This window comes from Neopsephotus bourkii, unplaced genomic scaffold (assembly GCF_033783945.1).
Source record: "Neopsephotus bourkii isolate Nb327-2 ecotype Australia unplaced genomic scaffold, CSIRO-AGI_Nbou_v1 NB_234, whole genome shotgun sequence".
Taxonomy (NCBI): domain Eukaryota; kingdom Metazoa; phylum Chordata; class Aves; order Psittaciformes; family Psittacidae; genus Neopsephotus; species Neopsephotus bourkii.
Genome location: NW_026900744.1, coordinates 4,681,916 through 4,709,691, shown reverse-complemented (window position 1 = coordinate 4,709,691; position 27,776 = coordinate 4,681,916). Strand labels below are relative to the sequence as shown.

At 46.6% G+C, this 27,776-nt stretch overlaps 1 protein-coding gene across 1 annotated transcript; it reads right to left on the bottom strand.

Moving 5' to 3' along the window:
* Positions 1–416: 416 nt before the first annotated feature.
* On the bottom strand, positions 417–22,677 carry DMBX1 (diencephalon/mesencephalon homeobox 1). The gene is made up of 6 exons (XM_061344725.1): positions 22,569–22,677; positions 22,291–22,409; positions 7,246–7,411; positions 2,865–3,043; positions 1,349–1,703; positions 417–867 (listed from the first exon to the last, which is right to left on the bottom strand). Exons 1-6 carry the CDS (start codon positions 22,573–22,575, stop codon positions 467–469), a joined length of 1,227 nt encoding a protein of 408 aa, XP_061200709.1. The 5' UTR covers positions 22,576–22,677; the 3' UTR covers positions 417–466.
* Between the last annotated feature and the right edge of the window lie 5,099 nt (positions 22,678–27,776).

The following is a 27,776-nucleotide window of genomic DNA, read 5'->3' as shown; positions in this document are numbered from 1 at the left end:
CAAAAGACGTCACAGTTCTGTAACACTGACAGTAACACACAGGTGATGGGTGCTGTCAACATTATAAACTATATACAAGACAAAGCAGGACTCTTTCTTTTCCCAAAGAACGCAACAACAACAAAAAACGGTGTATATAACACAGTTGGCACATTATTGTGGGGATGAGGAAAGGGGGCTTCTCCTGAACATTACAGACTCAACTCATGACAGTCCAGAGGACAGTTCATCTGTCTAAACATACATCCTCTCCCCCTTCCTCCTTAAATATTTAGTGAAGACCAAGCCAGTATCAATGTCTGATGCAATCATGGTGCTAAGAGGACATTAATAGATGCAGAGTTTTCCCTGAAAGGGAGCACCTTACTCCAGGAAGAGATGAGGGTGGGTGGAGGCTCAGCGAGTGACATGTGTAGTGCCAACCTCTGGTGCATCTTCTCATGGGCACTGGTAGCTCATCTGGCAGTCAGTTGGGTAGGGTGTCAAGCCCAAGAGATGCTGCATGCTGCTTTGCCCGGAGCCTTAGGTTCTCAATGCTTGTAGTTTTACTGTTCAGGCTTGGAAGGGAGCTGGAGGCCTGCAGGATGGGTGAGGACCAGACCTGCTGAGCGTGGGAGAGCGACTGGTAATAGGACTGACAGTGCAGGGAGCTCAGCGGAGCCATGTTGACGTTCATGCCCAAGTAGGGCATAGCAGATGGTGTCCCCATTTCGAAGGAGGAGTAATGGACCAAGTTGTTGGTGGCTGCCATGTGCTGGCGGAATTGCTCCTGCAGGCGGAAGAGGCTCAGGGGTGAGGATGAGTAGGAGTGAGTCTGAGCCAGGCCACTGCTGGATGAAGGCGTCACAGTCACGCTGATAGGGGACTCTGTAGCGGGAAACAGAGGGGATGGGGGTTATTTCTACAGGCTGGATGCAGGTGCTGACCCACTCCCCAGTAGGGCTTAGGCTGCACCATTGGCTTCTTTTTTGTATCAGAGGGGAAAATAAGAAGGGTTGTGTTAGCTCAGGAAAGCTAAACTTGTGTCTGTTCTATGCTTAGCATCTTACAGCATAAAAACAGGGGCTGACTTCTTTGCTATGAGGCTTTCTTGCTGTATTATTTCTGCTGCCGCTAGGCACTGGTCTCCTCAAGCTCTAACCTGAGGATAAGGTCTTTGCTCTCTATACGCTGCTGCTACAGGAGACAATGCACCTGTGTGGGTTCCATTTAGTGCTGAGGACAAGTCTGGGCAGCCTACATACAAGCACTCACACCATAGGGAATAAGGACCTATACCCAACCACCATCATCCCCCTTGGAAATGCCAGGTCCTGACACCAACCCCCATCAGGATGCTGCCCCTCACCTGCTTTTGGGCTTGCTCTCTTGCAGTTCAAAGCCTTGTTGTCCACACTAGGGCTCTTGTCCACTTTAACCTCATCCAAGGTGCTCTTGAACTCCTCTTCTCTGTCGGTCTGGTCCTCCGCCGCTGACTCGCTGGCCGACTGCTCCGACAGGGTTAGGTTGAGGTCCGTGCCTACCTCGCTCGGGAGGCTCTGGACCTTCTCCGTGTCTGGGGTGGTGGGCTGGGTCTCCAGCATGGGCAGCTCTGTCTTTCCCTCACTGTGGCTCCCTTCACAGTCCTTCTGCTTCTGCAGCTGCTCTTTCTGCAGGCTACGCTGCTTCTTACGGAATTTGGCTCTCCGGTTCTTGAACCAAACCTTCAGTGCCACAAACAGCAAAGGGGAAAACTGGTGAGAATCCTGATTAGTGCCAGATTAAGCATTAGTCACCCCAAGTAATGAGGTACTGCAAGCCCACTGTGACCAAATGGCATGCCCCTTGGCTGGATCTTAGAGCTCTACTTGTTTTCAATGCTTCGACACATGGCACAACAATATATTTTAGCAAATGACCGTTCTTTAAGACACTCCACTGGTGGTGTTCTTATTGGGTTTTTTTGTTGCCATTGTTATATTTCTAAATTGATCAGGCATTTGCATCCAACCAGAATGTCTCATATCTGAAACCGATGACATTACATTTGCTTACAAGACTGTGCTCTGTTAGTTCAGAAAACAGTCTGGTTATAGATGTACCAAAACTATGGCAGGAACACTCAAAATAATTCATTACAGACATATGCTGCTATCTGGGAACTGCATTTAAGGAAGGAGGAAAGAATCCGTGTTTTTCTAACCTCAATCAGTATAGTGGATTGGAAGCAATAATTCGCAAATCTTGTTAGTGTTGTTTGGTTAGTTAAATGAGGAAACGAGAATTTTGGAGATCAAAATGTCTCGACATTTGTATAAAAGAACTACTTTTTTTCACTACTTATCTACTTCACACTAAAGAACTTGCTATTTAATCTTCTAAAGCCCAGCAGTGCAAGAACCTTCCCACCAGCAGGTTATGAAGCATGTTGCACTAGTTGAAATTAAACAAAAAAAACCATACAACGCAAACCCAAACCTTGGCCTGAGATGTTACAAATATTGACACTGGTGGAAAAGAGCAGCTGGAATTACTTGGGTTTCTGCTCTTCTGAGAAAGCCAGAAAAGCCTTGCAAATAAATAAATAAGTAGACTTCTGTTGATGTTTCTAAAATTTCCCCCAAATAAATGTGAAAGAACAAATGAAAACCAGTGTGCACTTCAGACAATCCTAAATCTAAAAAATGTGCGTGTGAATTAAGGATTTCTTTAGCAGATGTATAACTACAGATGATTTCACCCCCTCTGCCTCCACCCTCCTCTTTCTTTGACAACTTCACTGCCCCAGAATCTTTAGTTACACTTGAAGGATCTTGAAATGCCCCTGGGATCCTCTCTATATTCTTTTAAACATCCCCACTCATAGACCCACACAATATCAGCACCTGGACTCTGGCTTCAGGCAGGTTTGTGCACATGGCCAGCCGCTCTCTCATCACCACATCTGGGTAGTGAGTCTTCTGGAAGGTCTTCTCCAGCGCCTCCAGCTGTTGGGCGGTGAAGGCCGTGCGGCTTCGCCTTTGTTTGCGGTGCTGGGATCCATAACGTGCCTCCAAAATGATGTCTTGAAATGTACAGCCGTTGGAAGACAAGAAAAGTGGCCAGTTTAATTATTGGAATTTGTATGCTCACAGTTGAATAAAGCACTGGTGAACACCAGAACCTTCCAAACATTTTTTTCATGGCTCTAGATCTAGTAAAACACATACACACATTTTGTTGGTTAATTGAGGTGTTGGAGGTGATAAAACCTCTCATTAGAAAGCTTGTTCTGGAGGGGGAACCTCTTTCTATGGCAGCTATAGAAACTGTTGAGACTCCAATGCTAAATTTGGTTGAAACAAGCCAATCTGCTCCAACAGCAGCAGAGCAGGACATACAGATGCCCAGACCTCACTGTGGCATAAATAAAGCCTCTTTCATTAAGAAAGACAAAATAAGGTGGGGATATTCACCACTGTAATCAGAAAAGGGGCCCGATATTATATGACATGCTCTCCTTAAAGCCAGAGGCTAAGCTTCTGCAGGCTTGATCATTGCCATGAGGTGCTGATCAGTGGGAAGAGTACATGCAGCTTGAACACAGCTGCCTCTGGCTCATTTTGTTGGCTGCAGCTGCCTTAAAAGACATGCATCTTCCCAGAAACCAGGCTGAGTTGGCTCTTCTTTAGTGTCTCATATGTAGCTCACTGTAGTTATCAAGGCATAATATTGGAGTTCTGTTCTGGGTTACCGAGAGCACTCTCCAGCATCTGGGGTGGAAACACTAGCCAGGACCAAGTCCAACTCCATTGACTGCACGCCCAAGACTCATGTGCTGGGCTCTTCTCAGTAGAGGAGCCACTCACAAGTCTGACTTTGCAAAGTGTGCTTGCAAAATCACAGGCAGAGAAGAAATTCAGTCTGGGGAAAATCTGAGGCCAACAGTAGAGGGCTTACTATTTTACCAGAGACGTTATTATTGCACAACAGTTAGTGGGAGTAGAAAGATCCCAAATCAAAGAAAATAAATTACTTTATTTAAAATGAAAGAGAGAAGAGAAGAGAAGAGAAGAGGAAAAGGAGAGGAGACGGAAAGGAAAGGCAAAGCAAAGCAAAAAAAAGAAAAAAGACAAGACCTTTATTATGCAAGTTGGGACATGCTGTGCTACAGCGTTGGAATGAAATAGTCTGGCGAGAAGTTTGTTCTCAAAGAGGAAATGCAGAAAGAGCAGTATCTGGTATCATTTTTAATTCAGTTAAGAATGTGACTTCCAGTAGAAAGGAGGAATGAACACCCTACAAAACAACCTAACAGGGAGGAAAGTCGGCATTATCAGCCTGTGGAGCCAGATGAAGGCTCTTGCTGCTGTTTATTTGTGCTTTTGTCATGAGCACTGTGGTATGAATCTAAGCAATAAAACAAAACCTGCTGTCAGGCCAGCCCTAGAACCACACAGCCAGGTTCCAAATACATTGTCTAAAGAGCGCAGCAAATCAGCTTTGCACTGCTCAAACATTCCTCTTCCAAACTTCCAGCTGTTTCATTCTAGGCCAGCATTTGCGGCGCCTTTCTGAGCGATTGCCAAAGCCACGTGGTTTTGGCAAGCTGGAAAAGACATGATCAGGCTAAAGGTCTTCAGCCAAATACGATATAGTGTTGGTTACCTACAAGAGACTTCTGTGTTCAAGGTATCGGAGCAACTCAGGGAGTTAAAAATGCTGCTTCTTTGAAGGTAAAGAGACCACCCTTGATGCATTCAGACGCAGCACACAGTGCATCCAGAAGAGAAGGGATGAAGAGGAGAAGGGATGTTCCAGCACAAGAAATTGAAGCTACTCTGCAATATTTTGCAAAGCTAACATTTGTGCTTTGAGTACAAGACACCAGGAGAAAGGACACTGATTCAACGCCCTACCTGAAGGCTGGAATATTCCCGAATTCCTAGAACAGAGGTTAGACCTACGAGTTCCCTAGAGGCAGCAGCTCATGCATTAAGTTTGGCCACTCCAACGAGAGCCAACCAGCAATTATTTTAATGTTTTAACTATGTTTTCAGGCTTTGTGCACTAAGGAGAATATAAATTGCAGGTGAGGCTTTGCAGTAACAATCAGAAACCTCGGTTTTCTGACTTAAGGTCATTTGCTTTTGTGCTGCTTTATTCTGACTGTCCCTGGAAGGCAAATGAGATGTATAACCTGCACTGAAAGATATTCAGAAGTAACAGAATGTGAAGCAGCTGCAAAAGAATCAGCTCGTAGGTATATAATGCCTACCCTGGCAATGATAAGCAGAGAAGGGGACCGTAGGATTTAATTTGGAAAGGCTTCCAGGTGGGTTATTAATTTTAAAGATAAGAGGTCAGGAAACCGATTGAATCTCCCAGTCAAGAACATGAGAATAGCTTTTTTATTCTTTTCTTTATCTCCCTCTGCTTTACCATAGATTGGGTCAAAGTCCTCCACGCTCTGCTGTAAATGATGCAGATGATGAAAAAAATCTGTCAAGAGGAAAGGGGCATTTTGAGACCAAAGGCCTGCAAGACATATTGCAGAGTTCAGGACCATCTACTCCCATCTGACCACCTACATGCTGAAAGGATGAGGGAAGCAGGGGATGGATGACCAGGACAAGGAAACTGCCCAGCTGTCATGACTCCATAGCCCAGTAGTAGAGCCAGGATTAGAGTCCAGATATCCTTGATCCCACTTTGATTCTTTCTTGATGAGGACAATGACTCCCAGCTCTGCTCTACAGCCCCCCAGAGATCCCACATGCCACAGTGAGCGATTTAAGGAGCTGTGTTAAGGAGGTCACTACTAGCAGCTGGGTTGGAGAACATTGTTGGCATGAAGATTTGAGAGTTCACTGATCCAAAGAGTCTGAGACCTTCATCACCATGCCTTTTTGGGCTACCCACCTAGAAGGACAATCCCAAAACTTCTGCATCCTTATTCTGGCTTAAGCCCTGACACTTAAATTTAATCCACTAGAGTTGTCTGAATATATGATTATTTTCCACCTACTCTGGGTTGGAAGGAGTCACTCCACAATTTTGTTTTCCTTTAGTATCAGACAACTTTAGAAAGGTATCTTAAAGCAGATGTGTAACTTTCAGACAGCCAGGGAAGATTATTCCATTCTGGGGAGGCCTCTAAAGTCACACCTACGGTAACTTTTTGCTTTAGCTTCAGTAAACTGGTTGTCAGGACTTCTCTAACACACTGCATCCAAGCCATGACCAAAATGGTGATGGTGCAGCTGTTGACCTTTTGCATTGTAGTAGCCTATGATGATCTCAGCCAGATCTGGGTGTTCGTGTTAGGCTGAAATCTAGAGCAGATATGTTTGCCCTACCATATCAAATAGTCTCAGGTCTCCATCAATTATGTTTGAACAATTCCACCTACCAAATGATAAAATACTATCTGGACTTTGCACTTCTTTATTATGACAATATTGACGCAGTTCCTGCCTAACTGTCCCATCATCAACAACACTGTATAAATAACACCCTCTTTGAGCCTAAAAAACCTCTTATGGAAGGCAAAATACAAAAGCAACAGAGAAGGTGCCAACAGGACCTGCAAGAAAGCATTACCCACGCCAGGGTCTAGGATCCCCAGGAAGAAATAGGTCAAGGTGAGACCCAGGGAAGATCCAAATGAAGATGATTTTCCAAGGTGCTTGGTAAGACAAGAAATAGAAAATAGTTGCAAGAAGGGACAACAACGAAGAACAAGCTGCGGCCTGGGATGGCAGGAGATAGCTGCTAAGGGATGCAGGTCCCAGGCCCCTCGATGGGGAAATCTAATTCACTGCATGCTTATATTCATTGTGCTCTTATTTTCCAACAAGAACATGAAATATTCTGCTATGTTTTTGTTCACCTGTTAAAACACATTCCAGTGTGGTTTTAATTCTCCCTTTTCAATCCCACATAGTGGGGCTGCATCCCTTATCACCCCCAGGCTCCCCAGCCAATCTGCAGTGAGGTGCAGCAGTCCACTGGCAGCCAAAACAGGAGGGCACGTATCACATGCAGGTCTTGGCTGTATGGCCAGCATTGAGGTGCACACTATGCCAGTGGGCTATGTCACACCACATGGCCAGTATTGTGGTGCATGCCATGCCAGTGGGCTACGTTGCACCACGTGGCTAGTATTGTGGTGTGCACCATCCAGTGGTCTATGTCACACTCCATATCCAAAGGAGAGTTTCACTCAGCACAAGCAACAGGGGTTCTTTTCCCCAGGGAACAGCAAAAGCCATAAGTTGTTCTTACCAGCCAGTCTCTCTGCCAGGGTGAGGGCATGCACGGAGGGCCTGTAGTCAGGGGCATGCTGGGCTTGCTGAGCTGCCTGCTGGTGGAGGTTGTACATGGCGCTCAGCGAGTTCATGGCGTGGAGCGAGTAACCGTTCACTCCATAATGCTGCATGGTGACATAAACCTGGAAAACAGCAGTTACAGGAGAGAGATGCTTAAGAATGTGCAATTCCAGTCTCCTGGTGTATCAGCAAAGCTTTGGAAATGCTGAGCTCAAACTTAAGACTGCTGCATGCGAGGCTCAGTTCCAACCTCCCAACTCCAACAGGTTCTGGGACAGGAATCAAAATACCTCCTGTAGACCTAAAGCAACAACAGCACCTGATTGGCTTCCAAGCTAGAGACAAGTGTCTGCCTATATCCCACTCATGATATGTTGAACAAAAGATGGGAAAGGATTTTTTTAATATACCATAATGATATTTATCTTATTATTGTGATTTTCAATGAACTTGTGATTTTCATCTCAGGACTAGCTGGAATTTTGTCCTTATCATTGCCTACAATGGGCTGTTCCTTAATCCCATCACTGTAATGTCAAATAACCTTTCTTACCGGAACTCATTCGTATGTAATTTGTTTCCATCCATTCTTCTCAAAGTTCCTCATAACGAAATACAAATGGTACAGGGAAAAAAACCCACATGTGGTGTAAAAGAAAATAAATCTGCAGCATAATAGGACCACAAATGTTATGACTAAAGAGGGAATTAAGGTTTGCAATAAATACTGATGTTTCATAGCTCAATAGCAAGGAAATTATTTCCAAAAACAAATGGCTTTTTTTTTTTTCTAGTGTGGGCTCTGCGTGAAGCTTCAAGCTGTTTTTCCTCACAGACCATCTGTAAAACTGAGCTCATATTGATCTCAAAAGCTGAGTGATGCTTCAAAAATCCCTGTTATAAATGAGTGAGGGCCTCCAGGATGCCGTTTCTGCAGCTTGTAAGACATCGGAAAGGAAGTTGTGAAATACTTGCCACAAAATGTAATTCTTAAAACACCATTTACATCAGCAACTCATCATCTGGGAAGTCCGTGCAATGAATGAATGAACATGCAAAGAAAGATGTCCAGCTGAACTAAGCTAAGGAAAGCAGATGGGTTATCTAGGCAATCTCTTAGAAACCACCGATCGCTGGAGGGAGGTGGTTCAACTCCTGTGATTTCAGGAGAAACCTGATGCATTGAACAGCAGAAATTTGCATAAACAACTATCTGCTGCTTTTTCTACACAAATGAGGAAAGACTTCCATTTTGTCCTGTGGAGGATTTACACCATGGAGGACAGACTCTCATTAAAGAGGAAGGAATGGAAGCAAATTGGTCCCACTACCCCTCCTGCTCTGAATTGCTGCTCTCTCCCAAACCACCTTGATGTAGGAAGCGCAAACATGGAGTGACTTTGTTTAACATCCAGAGACCAAGCTGTAGCTCCTGGGAAAAGCAGCTAAATTTTGTCCTATATGGTCTGGCAATGATCTGGGGCACCTTGTGGCTTCACCCTCTCAAGCATCTCTTCAATGTGGTACCCAGCAATGCAGAAGGAAGGTATACAGTTAGAGTTTGGTCATTCTGCCAGCTCAGGGATGGTCTTCATTGCTCTGGGATGGGTTTCTGGTTTAGACTGAGGGATTATATGATCCTGTGTCATAAGTGACAGCATTGCCTTTGGGATTGTCTTCTCAAAGAGGCTGCAGTAATTATAAACCAATAATTTGGGAATCTAGCACTCAGCCTCATTCCTATTTCCTGAAGTCCCTTGTGCTCTGCCACCACATCATTTCAGTGCCACGAGCACTGGTGGAAGGCAACAGATCCAGGTGCGTTTACATCATAGAGACCTGATACACACCCCAGTGCCATCTTCATCTGTTTTGTGTCTCCCCATTCACCCACCCTGGATTCACTCCCCAATCCCTTAGTTTTAGATTCAAAGAGAGATCAGTGGCTATCCAGTACCTACATAAAAACATAGAATATCTCAAGTTGGAAGTGATCCACATCCCACCTTGCTCTGCACAATGCCAGCCACATCCTTATGGCCCATGGAGAACATTACTGGTCACATCACTGACTACCACATCCTATGTAGAACTATAAGGAAAAAACCTACCTCCTAGCTGTCCTACAGGCTGACAATTTTTGTGTGAATAGCTGATATATTGAAAAATGCATTTAACGAGATGTATTGTAGCTAGTTCTGAAAAGCAGGGGAAAATCAGATCTGCTTTGTTTTATGGTATCCAGGCAATTACTTTTGAATTCAAAATGCTTAATTTCAAATTTTGCCCTAGTTTTTAGAAAAGCAAAGACAACCCCAAACCAAAATAATAACCTTCATCTATATCCTATTAAGGATTTATTCACTCTAAGAGGAGAGAAAGTCCATACTATTCTAAGCTGAACCACTGTGAAAACAGATATTTTTGGCTCACATGCTGGCCTAAACACAAGAATGCCATAGCTCTGCTCTAATCGAGCTTAGGGAAGATCTGAGCAATGCCAAAATTGTCTTTTTGTTCTCTGCTGAAGGTGAGGAGGGACTTCACATGCCAACAGATTGTTGGCATTTTAGTTTTCCCCACAGTGGGTTCACAGCGAGATTACAGCAGGGATGTTGCTTTGCTGCTGGTGGAACATGATAAGGGACCAGAACCTGACCCAGTGACATGTGCCATTGATGTGGCCACATCTTTCCATGATACCTGGGGAAGACCTGCAGGTCTGTGACCTGGACACTACCATGGATGCTTCTGGTGGTGTCTGTGGAGCAGCCTTACCCCATCCTTGGCATGCTCATTTCCAAAGAGCATCATCCCACCCCAGCCTATGGCAGCATAGCATTCAGCGCACACCAGTCTGGCCCAGCGGGCAGCAGTGCTCAGCCAGACCTCATCATCAGCAAGACCACTACAGCCAGCTGGAGAGTTGTTTGCTGCTTTGTTTTCGCAGTCCAGAAGCAGACTGGCTTTTCTGCCTAACACAGGCAGTGAAACAGAGGTTTGCAACTTCGTGTTGCCTCCTCCCTTCCCACCCCTTAACTAGTGAATCAGCTGGCTGGTTCCACCAGCTTTGGCCAGCAGGGTGGGGAGCTCAAAGCTTAAGTTCCTGCATGCTTTGTGGAAATCATTTGAGGACACAGAACCTACTAACTGCCCTGGGCTGCTGCCAGACCTCTGTCCTTAACAGACGTTGGAGAATCCACACCAGGGCTCAGCCTTGCCAGGAGACACATGGGAGGCCAAGTCTCTTTGACTCCCAACTCACAGAAACGCCTGTTTCTTTTCTACTCCCCCTTGCATGACGTTGGTTGTGTACCAAGCTGGCACACTAAGGGACAAATGAAGAGGGAGAGGAGAGGAATTTTCCCATACTATACAGTCTTCAGAGGACACTGCCAATGATGTTGTGTCTGGAGCTCAGTGTTTCCACTGAAACACTTGCTCCGGGAAGATTGCTGTTTATTTGATTGTTATAAGATGCTTTTGTGTGTACATGTGTGTCTGAACAAACTCTTCTGGGTGGCCTAGAAGAGAGTGCATCACATAAAGAATAAAGAAAATAAAAAGCAGGGGACTTAATGGTGGACTCAGGACGGGAGTCAATACCCATCACAGTTTGGTGATGACTCCCTGGCATGCTGTGGCGCAGACAACAGGCAGAACTTCCTACTCACTTGTGCAGCAAATGTATCATCCCAGATTCAGTATCAAAAATGAGGGAATTTACTGAGCGAGACTGTTCAGCCTCGTAAGCAAAGTTAACTGAGACCACAAGCAGCTCCTGTTTAACCATCAGCTCCGAGCACACTTCAACCCCAATAAATTAAATATTTAAAAGACATCATGCAGCAATTTTTTTAATGGAGAAAGCCATTCATCAAGCCACTGCCGTGTTTCACAAGCTGTCGAATAGTGCTTACACTGGTTAAAATAATCTTTATATTTCATTAAGCAACCAAATAAGCTGATCCCTTCCCACTGGCTGTATAGATGGTTTTAATTTTCAAACTCCGCAAATGCATCTTTTATGTCTCTGGGTGGCTGGAGGGCCTCAGGAACAGCCACAGCTGGGAGGAGGATGAGAGCAAAGTTTGAGCTTCTGCTCCATGGAAAGGTACAAGCTAAGAGCAGCTGGGAGAGTAAGGTAAGGTCCATCCCAAAAGAAAGGGGATGCATTGACCTGATTTTCTGCATCAGAGGTCATTGGAGAGTTGGGAGCGGTGTAGAAAGGAGTTTGGAGCTGAGAAAAGGTGCAGGAAAAACACTACGGAGTGAGGCTAGCCTGGGTTTGCCCCTGCCGAAAACAGAGGGCTGGTCCTGCGGTATTTGCTCAGCACAGGGGGATGGATGTCTCCCTGCAGCACCTGGGGCTGGTGGTTTCCTTCTGCATGGCCCCTCTGGACCTCATCAGTGACATTCCCGGCATCAAAAGACTTGCTCTTTCCCTGTTAACCATGTTTCGCAGCACCACGCTGTGAGATCTCTGCACCATGCCGTGTGCTGGACCCTGCCGGGGTTCCCACTCCTTCTGCCTTTGCAATCCTGGCATTACTACCTCAGTCCCAAAAACTCTCCTGTGGCTTTTACCTCACACTTAAGTCTTCGCCATGGAAGTCACATGGATGCTGAGACCATTTTTCTTTCTAAGCCTATAGGGAAGAGATAGGTCCTTCTAAGATCTGTCCCCACAGAGAGGACTAGGGGTTCCCGTTAGCTTTAACTGCTGCTGGCTGTGAGAAACCCAGGTTTCTGCATCATCTGCATTGCCTAGAAGCCAGGCAATATAGGTCCCTGCCCATCCCAGACTAATCCAGAGAGCAGATCACTCTTTATTCCACAATTGCTGCTTAATCTAACAAAACAATTCACGCATTTGCCAACCAGGACTGGGAAACCCATTATCCTGCAGCAAAGCAGCATTACTCCAGTTGCAACGTGGCTCCCATCCACCGCTTCCCAACACTGGCCTTGAAAACCTCAGGTTTCCATAAAGTCATATAGCACAAGAGTATTGCAATTTATTGTATACCACTTAATGGTATAGTATATAAGCAGAATTTGGCCATGGGTTTTAATATTATCAGCTTTGGCTTCTCAACTTTTGCAAAAGGCTTTAAATTTCCCTGTTTAACTGGTAATTCATTTTGTATCCAGACACATAATGTTGTCCTCAGACAAGAAGAGGAGAGAATCATGCATTTCCTCACCAGGTAAAAACTCCTGTTCCTACACTGCAGCTTGTGTATGTGTGGAACTGAATCAGATCTGGGAATAATAAAATGTCTTTTCAAAATGAGATATTGAAGTTTTCTTGTAACAAAACATCTCTATTTTCCCTCCTGTCAGGGAAAAACAAGAAGACAAAACCACAAAACCCAACCTGCAACTGCAGTAACTGCACCCAAAAATTTGAGATCAGAGGCATTTTCTGCTCACTCCTCTCCTCACTTCACTCCCTTACTCCACCTCTCAAGACACAATCACTCTGTACCTGGCTTCATCTGCCAGTCACACACAAGACCTTTAACAAAGAACTGACAAAACTCATTCAAGGAGAATCATCTATCACTGCATCCTGCAACCTCAACTGTCACTTGTGATGGGCAAAGAGTTTGTCCCTATGCTAAGATGCCCTAAATAAGGACATCAACGGCAGCTCCCTGTGCCAATACTGCTTTAGGGAAAAAACTTTAAACCAAGACGGTGGTTTTGCTCAAGTGCATTATGCAGTAGTAACACACCCTCTTCCCCCCAAATCTAAACTGAGTTGAGGTGGAGGAATTTTCTTCAATAGCATACTCTGACCAGTTTTCCCAGGTAGAAGTAAAATAATGCCCAGGGCAAGATGTGTGTCCTCCTCAAGCAAACACTTGGGTGAGAAGAGTTTGAGGCTGGATGTAGAACTCGAAGCTTTGCAGGGGCTTTGGCATCTTCTCTTTTCCCTTTAGTTGGTCCCTCAAAAAACTGAATGATCCCCCAAAGAGTGCTGAGACTAAATTCATTGACCTATACAAGATACTCAGTTGCCATCATGAAGAATGGGGTAATAAAACCAATGAGTTAAAAAGGCTTAATTTCCTAGAGAAGTCGAGAAGAGGATGCCAGAGTCTGCTTTTGAATGGTGGGCACTGTGGGGTGTTATGTTATCATCTCACTAAATCTGTCCAGAAACTGGGAGGGTTGGTGATGGAGTGGAGTTTATAAGGACTACTTCATGTGGGAAATAAGTTGTACTAAAAAAAGCTATATGCGGACTTTGGCAGCTCCCTGGTAGAGTGAATTTCAACATCATAGTTCATTAGTGATAAAGAGAGACTCGCTAGAGATGCATTTGAAATTTGGAAGAGCTCAGCACTGCCTTGAGTGCGTGCCCTAATGCAAGACACAGCTTGAGCATAGGGAAAGCATCCGTTAAAAAAGATAAATCATGAAAGAAAAGTCTGTTTCTCTTGTCTGGTGTTTGGGGTCCTGCAGGTGATAGAAATAAAGAGAAGCAGCCCTGTCACGTAAAAAGAAAAGTTGTGGTTCTCCAGGCCGGGAGCTGCTCAGGCGGTACAAATCACTACTCGTGTTTATGCAAAGCACAGGAACCCGTTGTTCGTTACTAATGGGGAATAACAGCAAATGGTTTGTGCTAACAACATCCCCCTTATTACCGCTGGCAATAATCATCATCAAAAATAAGATCACAACAAAATATTTCTCCCCCCCGCTCCTGGAGCTGTTCTGCTTTATGATTTTATGCTTTGAGTCCTTATTCAGAAACACTTTAAATCAGCAAGATAAATAATGCATCTCTGTCTCTGCTTATCTAACAGCCTACGAAAATAGGCTCACTCTACATACAGACATCGGTTTTATATGTGTTTGGTACTAAATGAATTACATACCTGGGGGTCCTGAATAAATGATCCTTGCAGACGTTTTCTTCAATCTTTATATATATATATAGATATATGTATCCCTAAATCTTTAAGATATATAAAGGTCTAAAATCACATAAAATAATAACCAGCCTGTTATAAATCAGTTTTGTTCCTCACGTGAGATTGCTGAATGTGTAAGGAAACAATCTCACTTTTGTAGTGGATGAAATATAAATAATTTGAAATACTGCAATACATCATAGCTTCTCATTCAAACGTCAAAGTCCGGGAGCAACATGCACCATAAAACCAGGCTTCCAAAGGACTTTTCTGATAACTGAAATAAAGGCATTTGAAAACAGCTCTCAAAACAACAAGATTCCCCATTTCTGGTCTTCCTGCAATATTTATACACCTCTGTAAATCCTGGATTTAAAAGCAGTCAATTTCTTAGTGCAGAGTGAGATTTTACTTAGATTCAGGTCTAGTTAAACAAGCCTCAACAAACTGAGAGCAAAACCTGACTGATTATGCCAATTCCTGCAGCTCATGTTCAGCTACTGCTGTGGACCTTGGTCAGCATGAAATGAAAAAACCTTCTTTATCATAAATGTTTTTATCATAAATGTTTATCATAAATTTTATCAAAAAAACATCAGTGAAAAAGATCTTTTTTCCTAAAACCAGGAGGTTTGCCAGCAGATGAAATTTGGAAATGCTTCCAGTTTGGGACAGCGCCCCAGTTTTTGGATAGACCTTGCCAAATAATTGCCTTGGTCTGGGCTGTGGTGCTGAAAAGCACAGCAATTGTGTTTGCAATCTCATCTCTTTGTACCAGGAACATAACAGCTTGTAAGAGGGTTTGTGAGTTTTATAAAACAAACCTCAGAGCATCCTGCTGAGGCAAGGAAGTTTTACTGTAGTGCTCTACAAACTCACACACCAGGTTGAAAGCAGCTCAGGTAATGGCCCTGGCTGACAGAGGTAATTCTCATCAGCTGCTGCGATTTTTGTTTAAGGCTTTTGTGAAACCAACATTCTCCCTCTCTGCCCTTCAAAGCCCCAGATAACAGAACCCAGTGACTGATTAGACAGTTCCCTGCGAAAGACGTTACAGGGCCTCTGTTTGTAAAGACTTTCTTCAAAGGGCAGGCTCGCAAGGTTCAAAATAAGATAAAATAAAGTAAGAGACACTCTCAAAGTCTACTTTTGAGCCAGGCATAAGTTTTAAGGCTTGGAGCCCAGCGATTTGCAGTGTAGAGCCAGGACTGGGATCACTAACCATCACTGTGGTGCTAAATCTCTTGCTTGCCGTACACATGACAATCAGTGTTTATAGATCAAATCAGTATAAACACACCTCCCTTCTCCCCTTCAGAGCAGTGCTCAGTGAAAGCTCTTGGCATTTATACTGAAGCAGAAACATTTTCCTGGGTAAATAAGAAAAGCTCCTAATATGGACATCACTTTGACTTTAGTCTCAAGATCTCATCCTGCTTCCAGCTTGGTAAAGAACAACTAAAATGATGCATTTTAGATTTCTTATGATTAACAGTGCAATTAAAGCCAAACCCTGCAGCCCAGATCGACCCTAAGAAGCTTGGAGTAGCTATAGTCCAGCTCCAACAGCATTGCTGCTGCACACTGCACGTCGGTGAATGTGGACCACAGCAACATCCCACTGCAGTCAGGCTCTCACATACCCGTGCTGCCCATCTGTTCCCACGTTTTGAGACCTTACAGCATCTCTGCCTCCGCACTGGCCCTGACATGGGGTAACCCTAAAGCACTTTGCAATCAAGTTACTGAATTCACAAACAGCTTTAACTGTTTAACTTGTGAGTTTATATGCAAGGAAAATAAAAAAGCAACCAACAAGTACTTTCCCTCCTCACTCTTTCCAAAACAAGTGCGTTTCTGGCTTGTTGTGTTTGCACGCAGTTTGTTTGGCTCAGCCTTTCCTCTCACTTCTAGGAAAACGGTTGTGCTTGAGAAGCATCATTTTGTTTGTCTTAATGCTGGTGAAGAGAGTTTTCCAAACCAGACAATGGGAGAGGTTCAGACTTCACAAACTCTGCTCTTCTTCAGGGCTGCTGGCAGCATGGGGAGGGCGGCCAATGGTGGCTCAATGCCTGCTCTCTGCCCCCAGTACAATTTTGCTTGCCGTGTATTTGTTTGCAGACTGCTTGCATGAGCAAACTGACTGACTTAGAGACAGGTCCTTGGAGCTGCTGGTGGTGTTCAGGAATCTCCACTCTCCCTGGAAGGTGGACCCATGTCCTGGAGGATGCTACTGGTCTCGTTAACAAGACAAGATCTAGCGTTCTGTGTCAAAATATGGTTTTAAGCCTTTTTAAGACATTTAGTGACCAGGATCCTCTGTCTGTCCTGAGTACCACAACCACAATACTGATCTTGCAATCTCACTCTGAGCCCTATCACGAGAGCTCAGGCACTGAAAGACATTCCTAGTTCCTCTCCTGCTGCTCTAAGGTGCTGCCAGCCTGGTAGCTGGACTGGCAGAAAAGAACGTGCACTTGCTCCCAGCACTTTCTAGTCTGATGCCTCAGCCGAAATGCTGGGTTTCAAGGGCAGCAACAGGGATGAGGCATGAAAGGAGGGCAATTTCTCCACCCACCATCACCATTCATCGAGTAAATGTCATCTGGAACCCTAAGTTCTGGGTGTTTAGCTGAGAGCAGCTAGATACACACACAAGGAGGAGAGCGCAACATGTCTTTGTGAAACACAATCGTTTGCACTGCATCATTGGAGTTTAACCCAGTTGGCACAGTATGACTTTCCTATGTACTCTTCCAGCTGGTTAGCTGAAAAGTGCAATTTTGCTTGAAGCTGATCTTTGAGAGAGCCAGCAAATTTCAAACGAGTCAGAAGCTGAGAGCCTGAACCCAAGATGTTTCTGCCAGTACAGCTGGACCACAGGTTTTCGCACTTAGATGGTGCTCGTAGCCCTCAAAATTACAGTCACAAAACACATGATGGCAACTGCTTCTGCTCAGACTAAGATCAGCTACAAGGCAAAATGACAGAAAAGTCCTACCTTAGTCAAAAAGAAATAATAAATATTGAAAAGCAGCTCCAGCAAGTCATGCAATTGTGGAGCATTTCTAATACCTCCAAAGAATTGAACCAGAAGTTTTAAGTTTTCCTTCTTTACAAGTGATAACAATAATTTTCTTCATAATGTTAAAAAAGCAATCTGAATTCAGGGGCATTTAGTAGGAAGGGCTGGAGAAGGGACAAGACTTGTGCCACTTTAAAACAAGGCCATGAACTGGAGTTAGCAGGAAAGATGCCAGCAGCTGGGGAGCACAGCAGGTACATGTAACACTTCCTTTCCCTTAAGCACTTGGAACCATACGCTGAAGTGCAGTTGCCAGGGTAAGCAATATATTTTGGCCACCAGCAGGTGATCTGTGCTTTAAAGAGCTGTGCACTGTAAAGCAGGCAGAGCAGCTAAATATCCACTGGGTTTTGTGGAAAGATGTGCAGTCCTTCAGCAGAAGCACATCTCACCATCTTGAGCTAACACACACTAAGAGGATGCAGAGCTGCTGCCTGCTCATTGCCCCGGTGTTAAGTATGGTTGGTGTGAAATGGTTGAAGACACCACTTTTCTGCAGCTCCCTTTGTGGGAGCAATGCATCTCCTCATCGAGTTCCCAAGCATCTCCCCCACACACACTTTAAGTTCTAGCATCTTGGACAGTTTTAGGGCAGCATTTCTCAAGTCAATGGTTGCTCTGGCCATACAGAGGATGTACTTGATCCTAAAAGAGTTCTGCCAGCAGCTGCCAGGAAGAAATCACATTTGTCTTGTGGTCCTCTCACAACTCCTGGCTGTAAACATCCATCTCCCACCCTTTGGAGAACTGCTGGTCCATTGTGGTCCCAGCCTTCTCTCCGAGACTGTCCCTGTCCCAGTAGCTGTATCAGTACTTGACCTGCTTTAGAAAATGTAAGGACTCTGATCCAAAGCCTGATGAAGTCAAAAGAGACAAAAAAAAAAGAATCCACTTCAGTATTCTGGAACAGAATGGCAGGAAAAGCCCCAGGATTGGGCTAACCTCAGCGCACCAGGAATTCATTCCTAGATATTTTGCTGCATTTCAGAATTCTCCACTGTCTTCACAACAAGCACATTTTGATGGATATTGCCCTAAAGCAGGGCAGTTAATCAACAGTTGCATAGAACTTGAAAATTTGAGCTCTATTGAATGTGCGTTCTTCAGTGGTTTTCCTACATGTGTGGTTTTGCCAAATGAAGCCGGGTAGCTGTAAGCATTTCTGTTCGAACATGAGTGGTGGCACTCAACACTAAATATTTTAGAAGGCAACTGACATTCACCAATGCTTCAGTAGGAGCATTTCCAACCTGACCAGCTGAATTTCGTGATGACCCTGAAAAAACACTGAAAGAATAAATGGTGTCTTAGAAAACACGGGATACTTCTAGCTAAAGGGTGCGCCCATCGCTTCACCGCAAAACTAGTAGGTAACCACATCAGAGCTTGGTCCTGCACCTTCTCTGCAGCGCCTTTGTTTTGGCAGGGCTGGTTCTGATAATGACAGAGGGAAGAGAAACTCTGCTCACCCCAGCTTCTTTTCATCTGATCCCCCTCTTTCTCAGCTAAACGTTCTTTTAAAGTGTAAAGACACAGGGAACAAAACCCACTGCAGTCACTCCCTTTACGACTATATCGTGCAAAACTTGCCTGGCCAGCCTGCCCTTCCCTCTGACCTGTGAGAGGTTCCTCCGGCTCTATTTCTTTGATGCAGGTAACGACCCTAGCACTAAGGAGAAGCCGCATCTGCACCAACTCTGTGAAACAGAGCTGTGTCTTCTGAGACGGTGGTAAGATCACACATGAGCAAAGGGAGAACATCTCATTTAAACATCAAGATCTCTTTAAATTAGCAAGGAAAGCTGGAAAGCCAATCTAAACTGGCTTCCTGTATACTGACGGTGAGATTGTGGATGTATTTTTGTACTGAGTACCTTGGTGTAATTTAATACAACCTCTCATCAGTCACGGGGTAACTCCGAGTTGAAGTCACTTTTACCCTTTCAGGAATTTTCTGCCCGTACGGTTCTTACTTAGAACGGAAAAACTGACCTTAGAAACACAGTCTGAAAGCCAAAGGGCTGTAGGTCCAAGTCTCGACAGCTGGGGCTAAGGAGGAACTGGGATTGACTTGCATCGGCTTGCGGGTGGAAAAGTGAGCGTGGAAGAGGAAAACTAAACAGTCAATGCGCCAGTTCTGAGATTATGTGCCATCTGAGATGTGGTCAAGGGAAATGCAGAGCGGTGAGAAACTGCAGATTCTCTCTGTGCTCCCCACTGCACTGTGAATGTGGACCAGGGAGGGTATAAAACCCGTCTTCCTCGGGGTGAGACCCATCCTGCTGTCCCTGGGGCAGCGGGGCAGCCTCGTCTGCAGTGGGGCACCCCTTGGGGTTCAGCCTTTGCCCCCATCGAGGACGCTAGCACCCACTGTGGACGTGAGACACCCCGGCTGCTATGGGTCAGGTGTCCACGGCTTACAAAAGCAGAGAAGGGAGGAAAAACAGCAACAGGGGTTGTTTGAGAAGCTGGGGAAGGGACTCTCTGGAGGTGAGTCCGCAGCCCACCTCGCTGAACCCCGGCCGGGTTGGCGATCCGGGACGGTCCCCTCCGTGCAAGGCAGGAGCGGATTCCACTCCTCATTTGCTTTGTGCAGCGGTGAGAGGAGAGGGAGAGTTAAAAAAACCCCAAACCCTCCAGCCCTGCCTTTGGGGAAGCGGGAGGCTACTTCAAACAAAACTGTTATCCATTAACATCCAATTATCACTTGGTCCAAGCCATTAATTATAAATCAGCCTCCTAATTGGGATAATTAGCTCTCTGCTACTTAATGTAGTATGACTGATGCTTTTGGAAAGAAGGTAATCAGTTCATTTGCTTAGCGTTAGGCGAACAAATCCAACTCTCACGGTTTAATTTCAGCCTTAAGCCTACCCCCTCCTCCCCGACCCCATCAACATTAAAAGCTCTTTGCAGCCCCATTAGTTGTTTGGGAATCACGGCGGGGTCGGGCTCAGGCATCTCCGCAGGGTTTTCGGGAGGGCAGCCCCCGGGCTGGGGATGCAACCGGGCCCGCCGCTTCCCGGGCCCTCGGGGAGAATTGCGGGGATTTAGGAAGGGGTTTAATTACAGGGGACGGGTTTGAACCCGAGCGCGACCCACAGGTGCTATCGCTGAGGAGGAATTGAGGGGCTCTGCGCTCCCCATCCCCGCCTCGCTTACAGGAACCGGTTGGGGAGAGCGGAAAAACTTTCTCCTTTTTAATTCTTCCCCCCCTCCTTTCTCCCCCTTCCCCTGGATGTCTCATTAATACCGGCTGCTCGGCGAGCCGCCGATAGCTGCGGGACATTATTAGATATTTATTACTGTCATTTACATGGAAAACTTGAGCTAACCAAGTGGAACTGGAGGGGGCCGCCGGAGGGGACGGGATGCGGCGAAGAGGGGCCATTTCCTTTTTTCCCCGCCGCTGGAACCGGACCCGGGACGCAGCCGGAGCCCGGCCCGCTGCAGCGGAGGGTGCGGGGAAACCCCGCAGAGCCTCCTCTGCTCCCATCGGGGACGGAGGGTTTGGGCCGAGCCTTCTCTGGGTCCCAGGCTTCGGTGCCGCTTTGCTCCGCCCGCGTTTCGTTTCGAAAGTGATCGGGAAGCGCATCCTACCAGGAAACGGGGATGGTGCCCCCTCCGTCCTTCCTCCTACCGCACCCGCAGAGGCGACCCTCGGAAAACCAAGGGCCCGGCTCGGGATGCGCTGACCCCCGCTCCTCCTCGAGGTCCTCACCAGGAAGTAAACGAAAAGAGCAACCGGAGAAAGCCGCCGGCAGCGGGGACCGCAGGGCTCCGTACGGAGAATTTCTTGCCCCTTCTTCCCACGAAAAGGGGCAACCACCGCCGGTCCCGCAGTTAAACCCCATCTACCCCGAAGGCGAAACTTCAAGGGCCCTGCTTTGGGCTGGAGGGGCCTGTGCCCCGTTCTCCCCCCGCGGCGGGACCCCCATCCCGAGGAGGTCACTTTCGCCCTCTCCTTGCCCCCTGCAAAGGGCACGGGTCCCCGGTGCCCCGGGCGGCGGCACCGAGCGGGGACACGGACTTTTTTTTTCACTCGAGTGCTGGCTGCAGAGGAACCCCCCCTTTCCTATCTGTTATCCCATGGCCCGAGGGGCGACTCTGGCGGAGATGTATGAGATCTCTTGCGGTAAAAATATGCATGCTGATCCCCATTTGGTTAGCCCTGTAATGGAGGTGTAAATAGGTTTCGACTGCGAAGCCCTTAATTTATCAAGCGAGCCTGACAGCGCAGGTCCGGGATTTATATACCTCTTGAAGAGCGAGAGCAAGGAGGGGGGCGGCACAGACCGGCCCCCACAGCTCCGTGCAGGCGGGTCCCCGACCGTTTTACCGTCTAACTACGCAAAGGGCTGGTGTAGGAGTGGGTAATTTTGCCCTAGACAGGTTTCGCAGCGCTGCCGGAATCTCGCCCTCTCTTACCATCCCTTCCGCGCTCAACTTCGAGCCGCACCAGAAAGAATAAACAACCCCCGAGCCACCCCTAAGCGGGTCCATCGCCCCCCCACCCCGTCGCTCTGACCCTCCGGCAAGCTCTCACCGGGCTGCGCGGCTTATTAAAACATCATTATGGAAACTGTGGGGAGAAAGTTGCACTCTTCCCCTCTTCAGCGCACGGCAGACGGAGGGATGCACGTCCCCCGCCTTCCGTCGAGCAGGGCTGCACCCCTCTTTTCCCCTGCCTAAATCCACACCGGAGCGCGTGGTTCGGAGTGAGCGAGGCCCTGGGCTGGTAGCTGGGGTTTTGCCTTTTTTACTTTGTGAAACTGTGAAGTACTCCGCATAAAGCAAAACTAAAGAGAACAGAAGGAGATGGGACTTGCGCTGGAGCCCGGGTTTCCCCCCTCTGCGGTGAGCGCATCCCCACCGGCGGCTCCCCCTCTTCGCAAACAAGCCCCAAACTCCCCTTATTTCCCCCCCGCATCCCCAACCCGCTGGACCCGCGCTGCCCGGGGCTGTGTATGGGGGGGGGGGGGGTTCTTACCTGGGGCGGTGGCGAAGCCTCTCCGCCCGCCGTGGGAGCGCGGCGCTGCGCCCCGTCCCGCCCTACTCCATCCGCCCGCGCTGCCTGCGCGCTGCCTCCGCGCCCGGCGGAGCTGCCATCTACCGGGAGGCAGCATTGAAGAAGGGATTTTTAAAAGGAGCTTCATAGCGACCCGGGAGCTACCCAGCAGGATTTTCAATGGTCCTCCATCCTGTCAATCAAAACCGGGGCTGCTGATACACCCCCACCGCCACCCCTCCACCCCCAGCACTTCTTACCAGTCATTTACTCCAAGATGAGGTGTAAACGCCTGATTAAATCCCTGGGAGCGGATGGGATGCCTGTGGAAGGAGGAGGGCTATACCCTGGCTGGAGGGGATGATGGGGCTGTAGGGCAGAGAGGAGGGAAACCATGTCCCCCACACACATCCCCTGCCGGAGCGGCCCCTGACGTTCCCCTCTCCCCCACGGCCCCTGCGCAGTGGGGCTGCTGGGGATAATCTCCAGCGTTAATTACAGACCCATCACTGCCGTTACCCTCCTCCGAGTGCCCTCTCTGTCCCAGCCGAGCCTGCTGCTGCACCCTTTGGTCCCTCTTCTAAATAGGGAGAAGTAGGGGGGGCACGACACAGAAAGCTAAAATTAGGCATAGCGGCGGACCCGTATCCCGTCCCGTCGGGACCGCTTCGATCGGACGGCTCTGCCAGCCCAGGGGGACGCAGCAGGGTGGGAGCGGGCAAGGAGGGGAGGCCGCGGAGCTTCGGAGGATCAAGGACCATTACTTAACGTTTCCCCCCACTTTTGTAGTATGTTTTTATACTCTATTCCTATTTTTTTCCCCTTTTTCGAGATGTAAAAGAGGAAAAACAGCTTTTCTTTTATATTTCTTTCACTCTGCGGGATTTTCGCAGGTACTTTCCCGGCCGGCGGTCGGGCTGGTTATCTGGCAGAGCTTACAAACTGGAGAGGTGGTTGTGTTTGCTTTTCAGCTTTGCCATGCCTTCCCAGCAGAAAGAGCAGTTTAAAGCCTTTAGAGAGATTGCTAATAGATGCCAGCTCCTTGCCTTTAGATTCTCTCCCAGCCCAGGAGGATTTAGGATGGGATTGGGAGACGAGACGCCATTTCAGGCTCCAAAACACCCTGTTTTAAAATGACTGCGGGTAAGAGGATTAAAACAATAATACCCTTCTCTTCTTGAAGGTTTTTTTTTCTTCTTCCCTCTCTCTCCCTCCTATAGAAAAGATTTCTTCTCCCAGAGCAAAACTGTTTAGACAGGAATTAAGGGAACAAGGAAAAAATAAGAGGGGGGAGAATACCTTTTAATTTGAGCTTGATATTTTGTACAAATTCTGGCAAAAAAAGAGGAGTTCGCTCTGGTTCAGGACGCCAGAAGGCTCCGAGTGACACTTTCTTATATTTATTTTTATTTTATAGATACATTTCCCCCCTCCAATGGTTCTGGAGGACCAAGTGATTGTCTCGGGAAAGAGAGGGAGGGGGTGAATCTATTGAAATCTATTCCAATCTCTTCCAGCCCTCGCTCCACCGAAGTCCCGCTGGCTCCCCAGGAAGGAGGGGAGCCCCCCGCACCCTCTAATTAATAACCACCCGCTTTCGGCTGGGAAACCGATTGGGTGAAACTCGGTGCTTTGATTGCCGCTACCACTTTTCGAGGGTGTATTTCGGGGCGCCGCGTCCGAGTTGACCTGGACCACCGTCCAAAGCCCACGGGAAATCACCCTCTTTGCTTTTTGGGGGTCACTCTGTAAATGAACCCCGCACCTCCCTTCCTGAGTTTACAACCGGCACATTCCCTTCTCCTCTAATCAACAACGAGTTGAAACGGGAGACGGCAAGGAGCAGGAGGGTGATGCTTCCCAAAATACCATCACCCCCCTACCAGCCCCCCTTCGTTCCCCAAAGCCTGGCTGGGAGCTACCCCGCGGACTTGTAACTCGCAGGAGTTGGGGCACAAACCCCAGCCCCGGGGCGCAAATATCTGCTCAAGCAACCGGCAAACTTTGGAGGGTTCCCCCGCTCCGTGCAGAGGGGCCGAGGGTGCTGTGCCCGTCGGGCTGGGGCAGCGCTTCGCTCCTGTTCTCCCTGAATTGTCGCTTCCAGCCCATGTACAAAATCCAACCCCACGACTTCACCCTTGTCTCGCTTTTCTGCTCGCGGAGCTATTGAGCACGGGAGATTTTATGATTGCTTCGATGAAAAATCCTTAGTTTTAATTTCCCCCCTTTTTTCCCCGAAGAAATAATAACAGTTTCTCTCTGCCTTCATCAAATCTTTCCGAGCTCTCCACAGCGACGGGATTTCTGCTGTTTGACCAGCCCCTCTAAATAAATGATTGCGGTTTAATTCAGCGCTTCTTCGCAGAAACGAGTAACTAGTGCATTTAGCGCAGCTCGGAAACATAACCCCAGTTTGTCCGCAGAACTGATTTATCACATTTCACCCCCCACCCCAAGGTATCGATATGGGCAACGCATCAGGAAATGCGTTGTGTCGCGATTACGGGGGTTTCTTTTCCAAAACTCGGGGAACCGAGGGAGGGACGGGGACTGGGCAGGAGAGAAGGCAGCCCTTGAAAGGGGGGAGTTGCAGCGGGGGGTCCCCCCGCGACCCTTCCCCCGGCCCCGTTCCCTCCCAAGAACCTCAGGGCTCTGCAAACTTGCGGCTGGTATCGGGTCCGAAACCCGAGCTTGGTTTGGCTGGGCTAGAACCGGCTGTTTCCATCCCTGCCGGTAAATGATGATGATGATTATGATGATGATCATGATAATAATAAGAAAAAGAGATAGAAATCGGGTATGTTTTGTAAGTTTTGCATCGCAGAGCGAAATGAAATATGAAAATACATAAATCTGCCACCCCGACTTGATACTGTGCTACAAGACAGGGTGGGGGAATTTGTTAGCTCACCAAGTGGAAAGGACATTTCAAGTTTGTGGGATATTAACGATAATATTTTGGCTAACTGGCTGGGTCTGTACATGCACCAAAAAATCTATTTCGAAGACCATTTTTAACGTCTTTTCTAAGTGAACCGGGATTTTCAGGTTTCCACGTTGCTCTAAGCGCTCTCACCTGCATGAGGGAAGGACAGATGATGTTTCTCATTGAAAAACTGCTTTTTGAAAAAAACTAAAATGAAGTAATGGGACGATCAGGGCATAATGTTGGAAGAAAACCGTGCTTTCCTCTTTTTATTTAGAACCACATGTAATTTCCCTACCTCGGGTATCTTACACCGCCCCCCATGCCCATGCACACAGAACTGTGTGTGCATTTGCACAGAAACCGTGGCTGTTTCCCTCAGAACAAGTGAAATCAAAGCCAAGCTGGTTATGTTTTAAACAGCTAATGCATTAACTCCCGCCTTCACTCCCTCTTTGGTTTCTTTGTGTGAATTTTATCACACCTCTTACCAAGACAGTAAACTGTGCTAGAGATGCAGGCACTCAGTTCTAGGTTGAATAAAGAGAAATAAAGCTCCGTCCTTGGAAGGCAGAGAAGGAAGAAAACTGCAAACACCGACAAACCTCCTTACCCCTGAATCTACGGCAGATGCAGTGCAAGACAATTTCTACTTGCCTCAAATTATAGTGGCAACAAGATCTTAAAGCAGCTACTTAACTAAATCAGGGCCACGTTGCTTGGTTTTGCTTTGGTTTGGGGGGTTCTTTTTTCTTTTCTTCTTTTATTTTTTTTTTAATTATTATTTGGTATGGGGCATCTTTGGGGGGTTTGAAATGTCCCAGACATTGTCCAGTACTTTGTCCCCGACGCCAACCGCATTCGTGTGAGACCGAAAGGGGATTAACTTGTGAACTTTTAAAAATCAGAACTTAAATGAGAGGCAAATCTAGGCCACAGCTCATTGTGGGAACCGTTTCTTAAGCAATTAAAGCGAGAAGAAATTCCTCGCAGCCTTTTTCCTTAAAGCAGCTTTCTGAAGGATTTAAGGAGGACTAGTGTCCGGTCCATCAAGAAAGATTTAAACTGCACAGTGATATAGAAAATCTCCACTTGCTCTTATTTAAAGGGGCACTATCACCATTTCCATAAGACCCTTGACATTGTTTCTTTAATCTTGTTTATAAACTTAAACAGATTTAAAAAGTTTTTTTTCTCTCTTCCCTGCCTCCTTTTTCTTTTTTTTTCCATGAATTCATTGAAAATATATTTGATGCAGTATTTGAAAAGAGACCAAAACAGGCTCACTTTTAAGGATTTTCTGTTACTAAAAGGTCTCAAGCCATAGCTTGCTACATTTCTCCTTTTGCTCTTGGAGGTTTGGAGGAAAGCAAGATTGGTGGGAAGAAGAATTTCTGTTTTTCTCCTCCGGGGCTAACTATGCAATAAAAGTTCTTTTCTCCCCAAATTAGGAGCACACAAAGCATCTTTCCCCCAAAAAATCGACCCAAACCTTCACGCAACGGTTGCAGTTTAGCACATTTTCCCTTGGCTGAGACCAGAGTTATACCCTAAGCAGCCTCCTGCAACGCCAGGTTTCTTTCTTTTATTCCTTTCCTTCTCTTTCTTTGCCCCGCTATACTTGTGCTCCCTCATTAAGTGCTGGTTACTGTGGCTAGTTCCCACCTATATTTAGAGGTCAGACAATATTTCTTACAGCTTTCCCAATTTGAGCTACTTGGCAAGGTTTACTACATAACATTAAAAAATACCTGCTAACCTTATTCCAGCAAAACCAGTTGTTCCCCCTTAAGTCTTAGAAAAGAGAAGAAAGAAAGGGGAAAAAAGGGAAAACGAACACCTTGGAGTCACCAAAGCTTTTGGTGCTTATAGCTAATTAATAGCCCTAATGATATTTTTCCAAGTCCATGAATACATTATGTTTGCAATCCAAAAAGCCTTATCCCCATTCAAGGGTACTTCAACATCTGCTCATTTAAGGGCAATTAATCATTTTGATATATGGTTTAAAATTGACTGCTTCCAAGGGACTTCTTTTTTATTTTTTTTGACAAGAATAACAAAGCAATTTGCCAGGAGCCATCTTCTGGACATGTTATTAGCAGAGCCTTCATCTTAAAGAGGGTTTAAAAAAAATCCTCAGATTTAGGTACCTGCTTTAAAGGGAACCCAACACCTTCTCTCTCTCGCTTGTTTTCTTACCCTTCCTCCAGTTCTTCATGTAGCCTTTCATTCCTCTGCTAAGAGTTAAAGGACTTTTCCATCTCAGACCTAAACTTTATACCTTGATTGCAGAGGCATGTGGGTTTATAATTGGAGAAGGTGAGCTGAATATCATGAAATAAAGACGAAGCTCAGCTCCTCCTCCTGTTTCTGCTCTTAATTGGGGCAATAACTAGCAATATGTGTTTGAATGACAAAGCTCTATATTCCCTCATTAGACTCATCCTTCTCTCAAAAGCAGCCAAGGGAATTTCTTGGTTTTATTTTCTTTTTTGTTTTGCTGTTAAGTACAGTTTATAACTGTAATAAGCAGCTCCTT